The 20,091-nt window shown below is 36.2% G+C and overlaps 1 protein-coding gene across 1 annotated transcript in view; it reads left to right on the top strand.

Moving 5' to 3' along the window:
* The window catches only part of Schip1 (schwannomin interacting protein 1), an 809,964-nt gene that overhangs the window by 174,884 nt on the left and 614,989 nt on the right, over nt 1-20,091 (top strand). The window contains exon 2 of the mRNA XM_004834522.4: nt 14,537-14,601. Coding sequence (XP_004834579.2) covers nt 14,537-14,601 — 65 coding nt within the window. The remainder of the gene's footprint in view (nt 1-14,536; nt 14,602-20,091) is intronic.

Genomic DNA, 20,091 nt, shown 5'->3' on the forward strand with positions numbered 1-20,091 from the left:
TCTGTCACCCCTTCCACAGTCAGCCCTAGGAAGACTAAAAGCTGCCTCATGATGAGCTTATAGGTCCACTGACCTTTTCTTGGCTCTCTAGAATATCATCTTTCAAGCTCTATTGTTCATGCCCAGAAGAGTCAGGCTTATTTGATTGATCTGCATTCTGTCCTGAATCTCAAAATGTTTAAACCAATTTTTAAATGAAAATAGTCTTCAGCAACTCCTTGACTTCCTAAAACTCATCTTTCCTCCTCTGGTTATGTTGGACCTGACCCATCCAGCTGCAGGAAGACAGGTTCTGTGTCTGCTTTCTTTTCCCATCCCCAGTGTCTCCTCATGGCTAGCACAGTGCCAAACACTTGATTATATTCTTGTTAAGTAATGAACAAAATAATGATTAAATGACTATAGGAAAGTGTTTATCTTGAGGCACTCTTTTTTATGTTCTTTTTCAAATTTCGTTTTCAATTTCATGCTTTCTCTATTGGGTCCTCTATACAACTCTTGTTCTTTTAATGAATATTTGTTGAATATTCCTCTTAAAACTCAAGTTGTTGCTGTGTGCCCAGTATTAAACTGGATGTTAAAATTTGTGGTGCTTGATGTATCTACAAGATCATAATCCAAGCTCAGAAGAGTCCAGTGTCTGCTGGGTCTGATGAGCAACCATGTGTAGAAGTGAGTTTTCCTTCCCCAAGTATACTAATGCCTGTTTCACACAATCTCATACAGGAAGAAGGCGTTAGTCATATATGAATTCTACCTTCCTGCCTCATAACCAGTGAGTACCAGAAAAGACATGTAAATAAAGATCTATGGCTTTTAAAAGAAAACCTTTTACCTTTAAAATTTTTTTTTTACTTTATCCATTGTTGATATTTACCTATCTTAATTAATTAATTAATTAATTTTTAAAAAATAAAAGAAGACTATTTGAAGTTGGGCAAGGAGGAAGACAGAGATAACAGACAGCTACTCTGGATGAATAGGGAGTAGAGAGAATTTGAAAGTAAGTAACTCCCCTATCTTAATTTTAAAAATAGATGATTTTACTCTTTATCCTAACCAGAGTAGTATGTATCAAATTCCCCACCCACAAATCAAAGACATAAAATACTTACTGCATTATTTTAGGGGGCAGTATATGAAAAATAGCCATAAACAAACCTAAACTTTATTTGAGGCATCCTGTTTCAGTTATAAAATTGAGATAAATTTTGTGCTCCTTTTTAAAAATCAAGCTTTTGCTATCCATAGAGTGAAATTGGCATCCTGATATCAGACAGAGTCCAAAGACTCTTGGCCTGTTGCTAGCATACCCAGTTGACCAGAGGTAGGATGTGCAAGTTTTCAAGATATGTAGGACTAATGTAAAAAATTGTTCTGCTCCCAGCACTGAGGCTATAGTAAGAGGGTCAGATATAGATTATGTGGGCAACATATGACTGCACTCAGCACATTTTTTCTGTTTCTTCCTCCTGCATATTTGGTAACCTAATCCTTATGCATTATTTTATTTGCTACAAATTGGGAAATAATAAAGTTAAGTCTGTTTAAAAATTGTTTTCTGAATAAAGCTCAGAATAAAGACCTTAAGGTAATATTGGTGGGGTTAGGCCAGGACCTTATAATGGATTATATAAAGAGGCCTTAGCATCCAGGATGAACATATGCTCCAAAGTGTAATTTTTCCAGGTAATTGAGATGCTGCTGTGCTCTTTCATGATCAGCTATACACTGTAATGTATTTATACATTTTTTTTCTTTTTAAGGATTATTTTTATCATTGTTTTGTATAAATTCATGCCTGGACTGAGTCATTCAAAGCTTTTTAGTGCATGATCTTAACCCTGGATTTTAATGACATAATGATGTCCCAAGAGGATTAAGTGGAGTGTGTGTGAGTTGGGGGTGGAGGCTAGAAAAGTCAGGGAAAGGAGCCAGAGGACCAGATATAGCTGATCACACAGACCAATCCCTGAGGTCTTCCAGGTTCAGGGGCTCAGGCTAGATCTCCTAGGTGAAGGGGCCAGGGAACATTCCAAGGAGGTGACTGTCCTTGTAATGTTGGCATATCAAGTGCTCATTCTGCAGACAATAAATCCTTAAGGAAGGACAGTGGAAATAGAGATGGTATATTCCAGGAACAATTAGGAAATAGAACAGATGGAACTGGGTTTAGAGTGAAAAGCATGGATACTGTCTATGTTTTGAAGGACTTGGGGAGATATTATAGTAAAAGTATAAACAACAACGAAAATAACATTGTTGAGCACTTACTATCTATAAGACTGAATGATTTGCCTGAATTCTTAATCATCAAGCTTCATGGCAACCGTCAAATTTGGTACAGTGGCCCTGTTTTATAGATAATAAAACTGAAGTTCAGAATGGTCACAAAGCTCATGACCACATAATCAGATGGGAGCACAGCTGGGTATCTAAGAACAAAAAGAAAAATGAGACTTGCTGTCTTCAGCATGACACTTAAGGAGTCTTCCTATGGATGGCCAGCACTTAGAACACAAAGCACTTTTACATATTTTATTAGAGTTAATCCTCTCCTAACACTGTGTGGTAGTTATAGACAGCATCATCTTATAAATGATGAAACTGAGACCTCAAGAGAGTGAGCCAGTTTTCAGACACCAGATGAGTAACAAATTTGGATCAAATAATAAATCTCAGTACTTTGAAAAATATTGCAATTTCTCCTTTACAAGGACCATTGGTGAGATACTGTCACTGCTTACACTGTTGTGTACTCCATACATGGAAACAGAATGGTGTGGATAAAGTTTTGATCCTGGAATCAGACTGCTTAAGTTAGCATCCCATTTCTGCTATAAGACATTGGATAAGTTACTTAATCTCTTGAATCTGTTTTCTTATGCAAGAAATGGGAATAATAATTTCATCTTTTGCTATTTTCATGGTGCAACAGTCATATTTTTTGCATAGAAGGATTAATTTAATTTTTTAAGTTTTTAAAAAATATTTTATTTTATTGGTACATTTTAGGTATACAATATAATTATATTCATCATTGGAAATTTGCACTGTTACATAATCTCTCTTAGTTCTTATTTTTCTCCCTTCCCCTGCCCTCTTCAACCCCTCCATCCCTCCCTATTTACAAAGACTTTTTTTCCATTTTTTACTTTTCTCATATTAATTCCATTACCTTCTTTCCTTTCCCCTCCCCTCCTATTTCCCCTTCCACTTTGCCCCTTTTCTTCCTATTTCACACTATCTATTATACCTTTTAGTCCTTATTTACACTTTCAGTTTCTCACACTAGAGAACCTATTCGATATTTACACGTGTGTCCTGTTTATTTCACTTAAGGGTATCGCCTCAGTGTGCATCCATTTAGCTACAAATGTGTCTAATTTCTCATTTTTTATGGCTGAGTAGTACTCCATTTTATTAAAAAATCCATTTTCTTTATCCAGTCTCCTGTTGATGGGCATTTGGGCTGCTTCCAAGTTTTAGCTATTACAAGTTGTGCTGCTATGAACATGGGTGCATGTATATCACTGTGGTATGATTCTTTTAATTCTTTGGGGAAGATACCCAGCAGGGGACTAGTTGGGCCAAATGAGATTTCCAGTCCTAGTTCTTTGAGGTATCTCCATATTGATTTCCACAGTGGTTGCACCAGTCTACACTCCCACCAGCAGTGGAGCAGGGTTCCTCTATCCCCACAGCCCCACCAGCATTTGTTATTGGTTGATTTCATAATAGCAGCCATTCTTTTTTTTTTTTTTTTTTTTGGTACTGGGGATCGAACTCGGGACCTTGCGCTGGCAAGGCAGGTGCCTGAACCACTGAGCCAAATCCCTGGCCCAGATAGCAGCCATTCTTTCTGGAGTGAGGTGGAATCTCAGCATTGTTTTCATTTGCATCTCTCAAATGACCAGTGATGTTGAGCATGTTTTCATATGTTTATTTCCTATTTCTACTTCTTTGTCTGAGAAATGTCTGTTCATTTCAGATGCCCATTTTTGGATTGGGTCTTTAAATTTGGGAGGTCTGATTTTTTTAAGTTCTTTACAGATTTGAGATAGTAGACCTTTGTGTTAGGAACAGCAGGTGAAGATTTTTTCCCACATTGTGGGTTGTCTCTTCACACTGCTGGTGGTTTCTGTAGCTGTGCAGAAGCTTTTTAATAAGAAGAGATCCTACTTGTTCATTGTTTGTGCTAGTTCATGGGCAACTGAGGTTTTGTTCATAAAATCTTTTCCTACACCAATGTCTTCAAGAGCTCTACCTAACCTCTGTTCCAGCCAATTCAGAGTTTCTATTTTAATATTTAGATCTTTAATCCATTTTGATTTTAGTTTAGTGCATAATTTTTAAAAGAAATGTATGCAAAGTGCCTGTCACCTAGTAAAACTCAATAAATGCTAGTAGTAATAGCAGTTGTTCAAAGAAATGGCATGCAATTAGGTGCAGGAATACTAAAATATATAAAATCACATTTTGAGATGAATCATTTCTGAAGGTAGAAGAGAATCAAAATGTGGTTAGGGAGTTAGTTTGATCCTGGAGATTATTTTTACTTAAGCTAACTGTAGGGTTTATATAGGAAAATCAAATTATTGGAAATGTACTTCAAAGAAGGCAAGTAGGCAGTGAAGGCAATTGTCCTGATGAGAGTTAATATGGTCCTGAACAAGAGTAATAGTGGAGAGAATGGAAAGGAGAAGATAGGTAGGTAGGAGGGGTGCAGAACATTTTAGGAAAGCTCTTCCCTTCATGTACAGTTCTTCCTTAATATCACTGGGCGAGTAGATGAGAAGTGTAAACTCATTTTCCAACCAGACTAAGCAAAAAATCTCATCTGAAGGTTTGCTACACTACAAAGACATGCATTCCAGAATCAGATACAAACAATTTGAAAGTTACATGTTGTTCTGATTACCTACACTCTGTTGTTGTCTTTTGGCATAGGAAAGCAGGAGTGTATGAATTCACTTATCTAAATTTGCTATTTTGGCTGCATTCTGAGAGATGTTTATTTTCTGGCTCATGTGCTTATTTACATTTGAGTTCTCAGCTTGAAACATTGTATTTATGGTTTTCTCTTCTTTTCATAATGCAGAAATGATACAAGCTGCAAAAATTTCAATCTCAGTTGACTTTTTCATGGTTGTCTTGCTGGTAAGCTGAATTAACTTTGAGTAAAGCAATTACCTTAAAATTATTGCCAATAGAGCTTCAATTTCTTGTATCCTAGGTTTAATGGAAGTGGTTAGACTCTGTAATGAGCTGAGACTTCATTATATAATGATAGTTTTAAAATGACTGTGATCTGAAACTAGTAAAAATTCTCGAGACTGTGCTCTATCTTAGAGGAAGAAGAGTGAAGTTTGAGTTGTTTCATCTTGTCTGATGTTCCTGCAGCTGGATTGTAGTTTTCAGGTTGTTTATCCAGATTAGGGTAAAGGACTGGCTTGAGTGATCTGGTTGTAGGTGTATCTTTCGGATCTATTCCAGAAAAATCTCAGAGGGTGAAATCAGCTCAGATCCAAGTGAACAAGAACAATGAGGTAAACAGTGACAATTCAGATTTTACATAATATGTTTCCACTTGGCATTTGTTTAAATGCATTCAGTTGGTTGACACTCTCTTGTATATTGGCAGTCAAAAGCTTTTATGTGCTCCTGCCTATGAACATAGCCTGATTGGCCAGAAAAGAATAAAGTATGAGCTGTCATAACAGTTCTCATTGTTATATCTTTTGTTCATAAGCTTCTAAGTTTACTAAGTATAAGGCAGTATAATCTTACTGTGAGCAAGTATTCTAAGGCTCAGTACTCAACTAATATCTCACTCAATGATTACTGCTATCTTCTCTCAATACCTCATTCAGTGATTACTGCCATAAAATCATGGCCCTCTAGATCTTGTTGAGCATTCAATATGCCCTTAAAATGCTAGAAACAAGCAAGTCTCTTTTTAAGCCTACTACTTCATATATGCCACATGTTCCCATAACTTACCTGAATGAATCCCTTAAATGAGCTGTTGATGTCCTATTAGCCATTTTTTTTCCTCCCAAAGAAATTCATGTTCAGCTGCTAGGTAATTTGCTTCGGTGAAATTTACAGATCTGCCAGCTGTAAAAAACATTAATGCATAATACATAAACAAAACGTACACTCTTTTTGCAAAAAAATGGAAAAAGCCAAAAAGAAAGGAATTTTGTCTTTGCTTTCCACAGGAGAAAGCATTAATCTTGCATTTTTATTTTTGATGCCTTTTTGCCTTTAAATATATGAGTTGACTATTAATGCCCATATTCACAGCAGGGGTAGAAGGGAAATGGCAGTAAATTGTAAAGCACATTTACATTATAACAAGGCCCTTGGAAGCATTGTAATTCAAACAGTTATTTCAACAGAGGTTTGGACTCCCTCCAATTTAATTTTCTGAAGTTAGGCTGTGCAGCTGGGTCATTCCTGGTCTAATCTGGGAAATGTATCTCTTAAGGCTGTGGATCAGAATGCCAGCCTCCCAGCTGTCACCAAGGAGCATCATTTATAGTCACTGAGGTCCAAGGACAAGGCATCAGAATCACTTTATGTGGACACAGCAACCTAGCTAGCTTCATATATTCTGTTACAAAGAGAAATAATCAATATTTCATGTTTAATGATGCAGAGCTAAAATTAGTATAGATTTTATGTCTTCTACTTTTCCAAATTATGCAAACATTAGTGACCCCCTTTTTAGTGCCCTTTTACACTTCCATCTGAAAAAAACGGTAGGCGGGGGAATGGTGAGGAAACCTGATGATATTTAATTAAATGATTGAATAGTCAAAAGGATCAAAGGTAATTTTGGCTTTTAACTTTTGTTAAATAGTTACCCTTAAGTTAGCATGGAATTATTCCCAACACACACACAAACTGATTTATGTGAGTGTCACAAGTTTTGTCACCCATAGCTATGCAATGAAATAAACTGCAGATTGTGTACACATTTTAAGTTACCTTAAATGCTCTGCAATATTGCTGGGAATAAAATGGCTAAGTGTAAGTCAGAAAAGTTAAGAGGTTGCATTTAGACATAAGTGCACTTTAGAGAAAAAGCAATTTTGAGAAGATTTCTGATTTTAAACATGTCTAAAGAACATACCCTGCTTGTTTAGATGGCAGAAGGGTAGGGACAAAAAAAAAATAAGAACAGTGTTTTATTATTGAGCAGGTCAATGGCTTGACTATGAAGCAACAGAAAATGAGCTTAGCTAATCTCTTAGCTGTATTCTGCTGTTTCGGAAAGGAGAAAAACCTGTAGAATTAAAATGCAGGAAGCCACAAAAAAGCAGGATCTCATATCTGCCATAATAGTTCATGTTCAAGATATTTCAGAATAGCCCTTACAACACTAAAAAGAATGGAAAATATCAATTGATCTTTCACCATGACAATATAGCCCATGCCCCATTGCCACACATAGCACAGATTTTATTTGGAAGAATTTGGAATGTGGTATGTGTCTGGCTTGTTACTAAATAATTCAACTTGTACAGTGCAAAGTGGCTTAACTTAAATTTTTAAGAAGGCCCCATAGAGTATGATCCTCTTATTTGTTGAGTGAAACTGTGCTGTGAAATTGAACCAGAAACTGAATGCAGGCCTTTGAGTTGGGACAACTTCTCCTATAAGGGATCAGTCATCAAATATCCATGTTCTGTTAATAGTAAATGAACTTGTTGGAATATAGAAAAAGAATTGTAAACATAGGTCAAACAAAAGCAATTAGCCTTCTTGAGACATTTTACCCAGGATCCAGAAAGAAGACAGATAACTCATTTAAGAAGACAACTGAAAAAGGTTAAAGAAGTGACTGTTTGTGTAGGTGTGGGCAAACTGTAAGAGAAATAGGACGGGGTGGCATCTGGGCCCATCATAGTTTGGATGGGGCAAGGGAAGGCAAAAGAGGAGAATAGAATGGAAGCAAAAGAGGGGGAGAAACAAGGGGAAGGAAAGGGAAGAAGGAAAGCAAAGATCTTGGACCAAAGAAAGCAGTTAAGAGAATATGGTAAGAACCACTATGTGGGAGTGGCCACCCTGTAGAAGCTGTGGCCTTCACTTCCTGTCAACCTGTCTCCAGTAAAAGGAAAGAACAAAGAGAAAATGTACTCCAACTTCTCTTTTCTGAAACTTCTGTCTGAGTCCATTGCCTCTTACTGCTGAAATCCTCTGAGAAGCCACAAAAAGGCCTGATTGATAAAGTCCACACTTATGGGGTTGCCAGAACAAGAGGTGAGTGGAGAAGGGTAAAGAGACTATCTGTAGAGGCAAAGAATAATCAGTAGAGAATGTAAAGCTTCTTGCAATTTGGAGGCCATTAGGCTACTAACATTTCTTTTCATCTTAGCCAGAACAACACATTCAATTCATTTATTCAACAGATGTCTATTAAGCTATCCTTAAAGACTTCATTTATGGAATTGGCATATCAGGTGTATAAGTGAGCATCCTTGACCTTCAGGAGCTTGGAGGGGTAAGCAGGTAGAGGAAATGGTAAAATTGGGATCCCTGTAGGTTACTGAGGAAGCAGGGTAGATTTCCCAACCTTCTTGTTAGGTTGAGAGAAATTGTGTGGAGGAGGGGCATATTAGGGTCTTTCTTTTCTTCATTTGATCAGACTTAGGGAAAGTGGGAGCAGAGGTACAAAAGGTGGACCAAGGAGAGGCAGACTGGATCTTCCTGCACAGGACCTGGGTGAGGAGTTTGGAACCCATCCTAACAGCAACAGGGAGCTATTGGTGGTTTCAGTAGAAAAGTGGTGTTGCCAGACATAGAATCATAAACAAATAAGACTAGTGGGAGAAACCAATGATGGGAGAAACTGATTTGTTTGTATGTGCTTTTAATGATATATTAAAATAAAATTTTCTCAAAGATCAAACTCCCAGTAAAGATATGTTGAGCAAGCTGAATTCTTTATCCATCTCTGAGAAAATGAGGACATGGTTTGGAACTTCCAGACCAATTGAATTGAAGTGTTTTGTATAGTTAGCTTAAATAACCAAATGATGAAATCAATCCTCCAAATTGTCAGAAGAGCAGCTGTTCAGAAAGCTCTTGTTAGTCATTGACCTTATATTTAATATGATTTTCTAGAACGTGGATAGTCAGATTGAATAAAGTACTGCACCAAAACCCTCCTACCCAGCAAGCTCCCTGCAAAAAAGAATCAAGCAGAGTATGGCTGGCTAGTGTGTAAACCCTTTCCTTCCTGATCCCCAAATCACCAGGGAAAAAGAAAAGAAGAAAGCACACCACAGACACAGCATAAAGGAGACAGTACCAGCATTACCAAGAACTAAATATCTGTACTAAGAGGTGTATCAGTAGTACTTTAACACTAAAAGTAGCTCACTATGCTGTAACCATAATGCAATAGGTAAGAAAGAAAAAGTTTATAACCTAAAAATTCACTCCTGGTTTTCAAGAGTAATTAAGATTTCTCATTCAAATTACTTGTTTTCTCTATAAAAGTAGCTTTAAACTGGACCTTTATATAACCCAGATTTATTAAGTATGTCATTGGAGGTAGAATGGACAGGATGAGATATGATGGGGTAGGTAACAGGGTTTATAAGGTAAAGAAATTTTACCTTAAAAGTAAAATGTCATGTGCAAGACTGAAAAGTATATTCTATTTATCATATATATTCTGCCTACACCGTATTTATTTCTACTTACTGTATAAAGCACACATGTATTAAGAGAGTTAAATAAAAACAGAAATATCCACATATCATGTATGAAAGAAGGGGAAAATTATACTAACAGTCTGGAAAGAATAGATATAGCAATTAAATATTTAATTTAACTTAATCTTCTAACAAGCAAGACAAAAATAATGACTTGTGTAAGACTTATGAGTTGTTATTATTGATGAAGAGAAGTACACTATTATACCGAAAGAGGCAAATGTCTCCTATTGCTAAATTCTAAAATGATTTTTATTCTACTATATATAGGCGAGCTTGATACAATAGCATGATGAAGAGTATCTTGTACAGTAGTGTTATAGAGGATGCAGTGATGTTCTTCGTATGAGATATTTTTGACATAAAACAGCATCCTTATAATAAAAAGGGATTGAAGACCTTGACCTCTTTTACACATTAGTCATTGGAATAAGATATTTTGAAATGCCTTTTCAAAAACAAAGCAAGCAAACAACTGTCCAGTTCTGAACTTTTGTAATTCTATGGCTTATGAGAATTTTATACTGTATTCAGTAACTCTAACTTATGAGTTACACTCACTTCTCAGGAATCTTTCAATTGGTAAAAACAACTAAAACATCCAACTGAGAGTGTTTTAAACAAATGAGAAAATCTCTGGCTCATAAAACTGAAGAGTCCATCGATGCATAAGTTTTAAGCTTTGGTTTGTCTATGCAAGTTTGATCTACAAAGTACACAGCATCACCAAACTGTTTTGCTTTGTCTCTTCCACTTTACTGTATTATTTTTTTCTTCAGTTATTGCTTCTTAAAGCAGCAAACATTTTTATCACAGTTCCAGAGTTCTTCACACTTCAAAATCAAAAGGAAAAATCCTAAATGTTCCTGAAAATCTTAAAGATTAAGCAGTTAACATTGGTTGAGCAACTACTATGAGCTGGACACTATTCTAGGAGCTGAAAATATAGTAGTGGATGGGTATGACAAAAATCTGCATCTTTCAGTAGTTTACCATTCAGTAAAGAGTGGTAAATAATAACACAAACATGTATATTAAGAAGTGATAAAACATTAAAGAAAGGAATAAAAACATACAGCATGGTAGTTCCAGAGCAGGACATAGGTGACATATTGTAAAGTTTAGTCAAGAAAGGCTCCTTTGAGAAGGTGATATTTGAGCAGACCCTTGATTGAGTGAGGGAAGAAGCTATGTGAGGAGATGGGCATGAGTGTTTGTGCAGAGTAAACAGCAAAGATAAGTGATTTGAGGAGGGGGCAAGCATGGCCGCTTGTGAAATGCAATGAAAGCAATATGGCAGGAGGGGAGTAAGTTGTGTGGATGGGAATTGGTAAAAGAAGAGATTATGGAGACAGGTAGGGTTTTGTAGTACATACGGCTCTGTAGACCATAGTGACAAGTTTGGATTTTATTCCAAAATCACTGGAAAGCTGTGAACAGAAAAGTATGTCATTTGTCTCTATTTGTCTAACCATGGTGGATTCATAAATGAGGAGATTAATCTTACATGAAAAAATGTGCAAGTGTTGGCAAATCAGAGTTGAGGCAGATGTTCCATATTTTCATCTGCATCTCGGTTAACTTTTTTTATTTTTAATTCTTTAGTATTTATTTATTTATTTTTTTGAAGTGCTGGGAATCAAACCTGGGACCTTGCACATGTTAGGCAAGTGATCTGTGAATGAGCTACATCTCCAGACCTCTTGGTGCCTTTTATCCTTCTATTTTACTATCTTTAATGTGTGCTTTTCCTCTTTATGTGTACAATGGCTTCTGCATTCTGGATCTCATTATTTCAACTCAAGCAGGAAGAACAGGGAAGTATAAGAGTCAAAAGCCACATGCTAGCTTAATCTATTTCTTTATCAGAAAAATAATAGGTTTTACAGAAGGCCCATTCAGTAGATTTATGTGAATTTTCACATGAAGAGAAAAATGCATCCCAATCTTTACCACCCAAAATACACAAATATTAATTCAAGACTGATCATAGAATTACTGTACATTTAAATAAGCTACTGAACTTCTAGAAGAAATATAGGAAACCATCTTTGCAACATTAGGATAGCCAAATATTTCTTAAGATACTTAAAATACTAAATAACAAAAATAAAACAATAATTCTGTTGCATCCAAATGAAAGTCTTCTGCTTACTGAAAAATAGTTACATGGACTTTTCCAGTGCATTTATCTGACAAAGAAGTTTTATTCCAAAATACATAAAGAACTTCTACAACTCAAATGAAAGATGTATAACCCAATTAAAAACAAATAAAAAGATACTTAGCATCATTAATTATCAAGGAAATGCACATTAAAATCAGAACGAGATACCATACATCCACTAAAATGATTAAAACTAAAAAGACTGACAGTATTAAATGTTGATGAGCAAGCAGGACAGTATTTCTTGTACATTGCTTATTGGAATATAAAATGTCATAACCACTTTAGAAAACAATTTGGGAGTTTCTTAAAACATTAAACATATATCTGTATTATGGCACCACATTTTTACTTCTAAATATATACTAAAGAGAAATGAAAACATACATCTGCAAAGATATTTACATAAAAATGTTCATACGGCTTTATTCATACTCAGCAATATCTGAAAACAATCAGAATGTTCATCAACAGGAGAATGGACAGATACCTTCTGGTGTATTTATACAATGGCTCACTGTTTAGCAATGAATGGCAATAAACTACTGAGATACAATTGGCACGGGTGAATGTCAAAATATTATTTTGAGTAAATTAAGCTAGATAGAAAAATTTATATGAAATCTGAAAACAGACACAATCTAAAGGGATGGAAATTAGAACAACTATAATTGGGAGAGGGGACTTAATTGTCAAAGGGCACAAAGGAACATATTGGAAAAAGAAGTGTTCTATATATTATTTTGGGCAGTGGTTCTACCAATGTATGGATTGGACAAAACTCTTACTTTTATGTATGCATTTCATGCTTTATAAGTTATACTTAAAGTAAAAAAAAAAATAAAATAAAGCCAAGTTACTGAACCATTATGCTGGCTGAGATAAGGAGAAGTAAATGGAAAGCAGGGAGATAGTTAAGCAGTTGCCACTATTGTCTTAGATGAGACTAGGAAGTGATCAGATCTCAGTTATATATTGAAAGTGGAGCAAATAAAATTAAATAATTGCTTGACTGTGGATAGTGAGAGGAAGGAAGAAGAAAAGGTTGACTAGGAATTTTAGTTCTGCATAACTAGGTGAATAGGAATGCCATTTCCTTAAATAAGGAAGAAGTAGTGAAGTTTTGGTTAGGAGGTTATGGCAGAGAAATCAACACTTGAATTTTGAATTTGTGATGCTTGTCAGACCTGTGAATAAAATGTCAGGTAGGTAGGTGGATGCAGAAAAGTGGAATGGGGAAAGATCAAGTACAAATATGAATTTAGAGCAATGAGGCTGAATGCGATTCCCCAGAGAAGTGCGGATAGCTAGAGAAGAGGACAGAGGCACAGGACAAATGGTGGAATGTTTGCAGAGAAAATGAGGTTCTTTTATTAGTGGGGAGGATCAAGAAGTAACCATGAAGATCAAAGAGGGCCCCATCCTCCTCTAGACTATGTAGTATGTAGCATGCGGAAAACACCTGCCTCCCTCTTAAGAGGACTGCAGGAAAGAAGCTGAGGTCAGTGATTTGGCCATATTTGTCAATGGCAAAATTCTCTGTTCCCTACAATGGATACAACTCTACAACCCTTCTCAACATTTCCTTCATCTTCTTGATCTAACAAAAACTTAGCCTTGTACAGAACAGCAAGGCACAGTTCAGCTTGCACAAGATTAATTAAGAGAGTATTTAAAGAAGTTTAAGAGAGACAATTTTGCTAATGGTAGACTGTTAGTTGTGAAGAGCTGTATGGAAAAGTTGGAGGGACTGAGGAGAGGTGGGTGATTGGGTTAAGTTCTGGAATGTGTGGTTCAGTATAAGATGAAAGAGATCATGTCAAAGAGGATGAGAGTATATGAGAGGAGGTGTGTGTAGGGTGCCCACAAATACTATACTGTCTTACAGAAGGGACTTGAGCATCTGTAGATTTTGGTATCCACTGGGATCCTGGAACCATTCCCTCCAAAATAGCATGACTATAGTTCCAACTGTAGCTTCCTCTTGGGATTGGTTACTTTAGCAGTTTTTAGGACTGAGGAAAGAAGTGCGGCTTCAGGAGATGGTGGTCTTCCCAGGAACAGAGTTGTATGAGCCTTCAAATCTTCTGTGGTTGATAAGCTTAAGGACAAGCAGTCTCACTGGGAAGCTGAGCCAACTTCTATCACATTCCTAAAGGCAGAAAAGTGAGATTACAGAATCTAAGGCTAGATGCCTGAAAGAAACACAAAGTGTGTGTGTGTGTGTGTGTGTGTGTGTGTGTACATGGACCATAGGGAGGTAACCGAGAGGATGGTTGTAGAATGACCAAGCCTAGAGCACATTTATTAGAGTCTCTTTTTCAGCAATCAGCAGACAAATTTACTGTTGACAGTAAATTGGGAAAGAGGACATGTAGATTCATATAAACATATCTGCATTCTAGAAAAATAACAGGAAGCATTATCTTTAGTAATGAAAAAACACAATTTAAGTGACAGTATTATATTTCGATTAAATCATGGATTAAACTGTATTGTGTGTTTAAATACATAACAGTTGCAAACTCCAGACCTCTTGGTGGTGTGTATTCTTGATTTTGCTAAACAATTACCCTCAAATAATATTGTCAGAAGTACATGATTTCAATTTGTAAGATACTTCTTTTCTTTTTCACAGGAAGAACTGAAAAGATTGCAGAATCCTTTAGAACACGTTAATGATGGGAAATATTTTCTTGAAAAGTAAGTAAAAAATACTAAAGGAAGTGAAATAACTTTCTAGGTTGAAAAGCTCACATAAAAAAGTACTTGGCAAGGCAAAATGAAGTACATGGTATCTTTGTGATCAGGGCCAAGAAATGTGGCTCATTTAAAATATAGCTATACAGGCTTGACGCTAGTTAAATAATGATACACAAGCTCTACTGATTATCAGATTAATATGACACTTAGATATTTCCCATGGCTTGAAATATGAAGGCTTGAAAATTAACCCTGTCCTATCTTTGGCTTTTAAACAGGAACATTTATAGAAGGAAGCATAAAAATTGCAAGAAATGCAAGGCTAACCCCAAACTAATAGAATAAACATTCAGAATAACACTGCAAAATGAAAGAAAACTAAGCTTTAAAAAAAGTGAGGAAGAGATGAAATTGAACAGAGGTAAAAGTACAGTAGTGTCTTTCACTTGGGTTTTTAAGCAAGAATGTCCCATTTGATGCCCGAGGGTTGGATATGCCTATGTTACAATAAAAATATTTTAAAAGGAAGTTTTGTTATTTATATAAATTAACTATATTATGTATTTTATATACATCCCAAGAAAACAACTATTCACTCAGTGCAGCCAAGGTAAGCCAGTTGTGTCCCACCCATGGGCCACAGGTTGGACCCACCTGGATTAAAACACATGAGAAATATGTCCTGATTTCAGTTTGTGGATAAATGCTTGGAGGTTTACTTGCCATCAGCCTAGCTCATAATTGTTAGGGCTTCTAAAATATTAGCATGGTATTAGACTGAGTAATAGGTGTGCATTTTCAATATAAGGGAAGAAAAGTGGAGCTATCATTTATTGAGGATTTAGAAAGTACTCTGTACTGTTAATCCTGAAAGACATTTCCTCACCAAATTCTGATTATGGCCTTTTCATACGGGCATTATTGTTTCCACTTTATAGATGAAGAAAGAGGGTCAGAGAGTTTTCAGCAACTTGTCCAAGTCTATGCAGCTCATGAGTGATAAGAATGGGAATCAAACCCATGTTTGGATGCTTCCAGAGCCCTTGCTCTCAGCTCTTGGCAAAGTTCCAATGTATTCTGGACCAGTGAAATCTATATGGCTGTCATGCTCAGTTCTGACAGGTGCTAGGAGTATCCAAGAAGAGTGTAAAGGAAAACCTTAATGTTGTTACAACACTTGTGAAAATGGAAAAATTTGAGTTTTACTCCTCTCTCTGCCTTTCCCTAGCTTTGTAAGTTTTGACAAATTATTTAACCACCTAGAGGCCCAGATTCCTCATCTTCAAAAGATGATAGTACTGATGTGGCAATCTTCCTGAGGGCATCAAACGAGACAAGACATGATGACATGGTGCTCTCAGTGCTGGCTCCCTTCCTTTTCCATCTGGGTGTGGTTGGACCAGACAGCTTCCTAGAAAGGCAGGTCCAAACCTTTGATCAAACAAAGTTTCTAGGTTACCTATTGATTCAATTTATCCTTGCTATGCCTATTCTCATTAATATGAATAAACAACAAGGTCATAGTCCAGCCATTATGGAGCACGTTGTAGAAGTTACTCAAAAATTAAAAATGAAACTACCATATGATCCAGCAATCCCAATCCTGGGTATATTCAAAGAAAATAAAATAAGTATGTCAGAGACATCCCACATGCATTGTAGTACTATTCACAATAACCAAGAAATGGAATAAATCAAAGTTTTGATGAATAGATAAAGAAAATGTGGTACATACATACAATGGAACATTATGCCGTCATAAAAAGAATGAAATTCTGTCACTTGCCACAGCATGAACAAAACTAGAGTATGTTACATTAAGTAAAATAAGCCAGACACAGAAAGACAAATTCTGTATGAATTTACTAATTTGTTGAATCCACTAATCTGTTGAATCCAGAAAAGTTAATCTCATAGAACTTGAAGGTAGAATGGTAGTCACTAGAAGTCAGGGAGGCAGTAGTGGGTAGGAATGGGGTTTCAATTACATTTAGGAGCAAGAAGTGCTAGTGTGTTACTGCACAGTAAGTGACTTCAGATAGCAGAAATTAAAGCACATTTAAAAAGGCTAGAGGAAGATATATTGAAAGTGTTCATCACGTGAAAGTGACAAATGAGAAGATAAATATGTTTAACTTGATTTAAATAAATATTGAAATATCACATATCACCCCATTAATATGTACAATGCTTTTATGTAAAGACATAAATTTATTCTAAAGTAAATTGAATTTAAATTTTAAAAAGAAAAAATAGTTTAGTTCTTCCCAATCACCCTTGTCACTATCTGTGAACAGTAATAGCTGAAGAGATTTTAGCTGACACCGGCAAGATTTTTCTTCTATAGAGACTTATGTTTTAATGATATTAGGTCCAGATCAGTGGTTCTTCACCCTGGATGCACTTAGAATCATCTAGAGGGCTTAACAAAAATGCTTTGGCTTAAGCCCCACCCCAGAAAAATTGAATCTGAATCTCTGGGCAGCAGCCTTGGAACCAGTGTTTCTTAACAGCTCCCCTTGGGTGCTTATAATGAGGATCCGGGGTTAAAAACTGTGGTGCAGATGCATTTTAGATTCCTCTCAGTTATTCAATAATCTCCTCATGTAGCTTAATTCTCTGAGGACACACTGTCTCTGTGATGTTCAGCCCATTTATTTATTAGGCCTGGCTGTGTCAGTTTTTCATTATTGATTTTAATGTAGGAAATGAAATCCAAAAGGTTTTTTTTTCCTGCTAATTGACCAGAACTCTATGTTAAACCTTTCACTACTAGCAATGTGCATCTTTGCCAGCAATCTGCTCTAAGGAAGCTACGTGAAAATTAATGGCTTATGTGTGGGCTTCTGCCTCTACCGGCCTGCTCTTTCCCCTTCATTGTCCAGAGACCTGAGAAAGCTAAAAGCTTGTGGAAATGACCAGTCTATTTTGTGTGGTTATTTTTTTCTGATTATGACTGAGGAATTCCAGGTATGGGAATTGTCTCCCCTCAAAGCACCCAGGTATGTAGAGAAGCCTTCTCCTTCATGCTTGTGTAGGACAGAAGATAAGCAGGGGCCATCAGCCCTAACAACTATTCCCATTTGCATAGATTTCTGGGGATTTTTTTGGTCTGCTTCCAGGCAGGACTATGTCCTTGAAAACTGTCAGTTTTGATTGAAAAATTGGTGTACTCTGAGTGAGTAGATTAGGCATTATTATAGCTGTAGCTGACTTAGGTGCTGATGTAAATCATCTCAGCTACTCAAAATGACCATAAGTTAAGTGATAGTGGTGTCATAGCAGTTGATCAGTTACTCCCCCTTGGAATATTACACTTATTCTGAATGCTCAACGGGGTTTTGTGGTAGACACTGTGAAGAGAGGGGAACCTCCAACTCTATACTATTGGACACCATATGTAGGGTCACTTGAGGGTATTGAAATACACACACACACATATACACACACACACACATACACACACAGGCACAAACACTCAGTAAAGCTTGGCATATGCCCAGAAACAGAGAAGAGTGATTGGTAAGGAGTCTGCTTACCAATTAGGAAGCTGCTTGTGACTCTATTATTTATGATAATCACTTATTAATTTAAGTATGACCTTAAGCTCACTGACATTTTTTATAATTATTGAATCATGCTAGATCTCTGGTAAGAAATGTATGCTTGAAAGTCAGACATTCTACTGATTTTTAATCACTTTGTTAACCACAGGAAATTATTAATGGAATGGACTAATGCTAGCCAATTTAAACCAATAGGTATTTGTAGTTTATAGCTTGAGGCTGTATAAATTACATCCCTAAATTAGCAAATTTGTTAATATAGCTCTTTTCTTCTCTTTTTGAAAATATCACCTTTGTAATTGCATAGCTACTGACCACACAACACACTAACATATATTTCTATTGCCTAATTTGCTAATGTGTAGTTAATAGGATGGTTAACAGAACCTTAAGGTATCCTTGTTATAAGGCTGTTGGCTCTACAAGACCACAGAATTATAAAACTGAGACTTCCCATACACACCTAGCCTGGATTAGGTCCCCATGTTGTTTCTTTCTCAAAATATATCCATCACACTTGTCATTACCATTGGAGTCCATCTATATTGTCAGACTATAAGAACAAAGACTGTCTATTGTTCTCACCATTTTAGCCCTCATGCTTTGTATTATTCCTGCCACTCAGATGATGTTAAATTTTTTTAAAAAGTAAATAATGAAGAATTAATAATAACTCTGAATATACATGGTCTAGACTAAGTGGTGAAATTTTTCCTTTCCCTTCAACAATCAGGCTGAGAGCAACCACAAGCTTTATTGAGTTCATGGCCCCATCTAGCGGCTGATAGGAATTTATCTGGTCTTCCATGCTTTCCCTACCTGGCTATTCCTTGCTAAAGAGAGTATATTTTTGATCCTGAAGGATAGTTTCAGGACAGTTGTTTTCTTATCTTTTGCTTTTCTTTACTGCCATAACAATCCTTGTTCTCATTACTTGGCTTATTTACATAGCTTCCCTTCATTTTTCCTGCTCACTTCCCTTGCAAACCACCTTTAAATATCCTTTTCATTGTTTTCCTGTGCAGAAATGTTTCTTTCATATTGAATGTCACAATCCTTTAATAGTTTGTTAAGTCAATTTGGTAAGTCACTACAGGCCCTAAGAAGCCTTGAAAATTAAAAAATCAAATTATGTCATATGTAATTAGGGACATAATATTTCTTAAAACTTTTGCTTCAGACACACATACACACACCTTATCACATGTATGTGTATTGGATATATGGCCTCTGAAAACTGAAATTAATAGGATTAAATATCATGAGCCTGATACCAACAGCTTCCAACTAGTATCTTACAGTGAGAGAGAGCAAGACATGAGTTTCAATATGGTTTATTCTATACAGTGAGTTCAATTTCACTGAGCTTCCTATTTCTTAGGTGTACAATGGGGAACTGGTACTTAATTTGTGGGTATTTCTGTGAGAGTTAAATAAAATATAAAATGCCTAATCAAGCCAGGCATGGTGGCCCATGCCTGTAATCCCAGCTACTTAGAAGGTTGAGGGAGGCATGCCACAAGTTTGAGACCAGCTGGGGAAACTCAGCAAGACCCTATCTCAAAATTAAAAAACAGAAAGGGCTGGGAGGTAGCCCACTATAGAGTGCTCTTAGGTTCAATCCTCAGTACCAAAAAAAATCTATGAAAATTTGTGTACACATTATGTAACCAATAACTATTAATTTTCTGTTTTTTCAAACTCATTTCCTTTTATATTCTCATTTTGTGTTAAATTGCTTGATTTATTTTCTAAAAATAGCCTTTGAATTTTTGCACTTATACTGTTTATTTTACTCAATATCTCAACGTCTCTTCCTCATACATATTACTTTTCACTCTCAATTTACCTACCTCTTGTCTATTCTCCAAAACTCAGCCAAAGGCTTCCTTCACCTTGACCACTGCAGCACCCAGTGAGAGTC

The sequence above is a fragment of the Heterocephalus glaber genome, unplaced genomic scaffold, assembly GCF_053883595.1.
Source record: "Heterocephalus glaber isolate CG9 unplaced genomic scaffold, H.glaber_assembly_v1.0 deba00001504, whole genome shotgun sequence".
NCBI lineage: Eukaryota > Metazoa > Chordata > Mammalia > Rodentia > Bathyergidae > Heterocephalus > Heterocephalus glaber.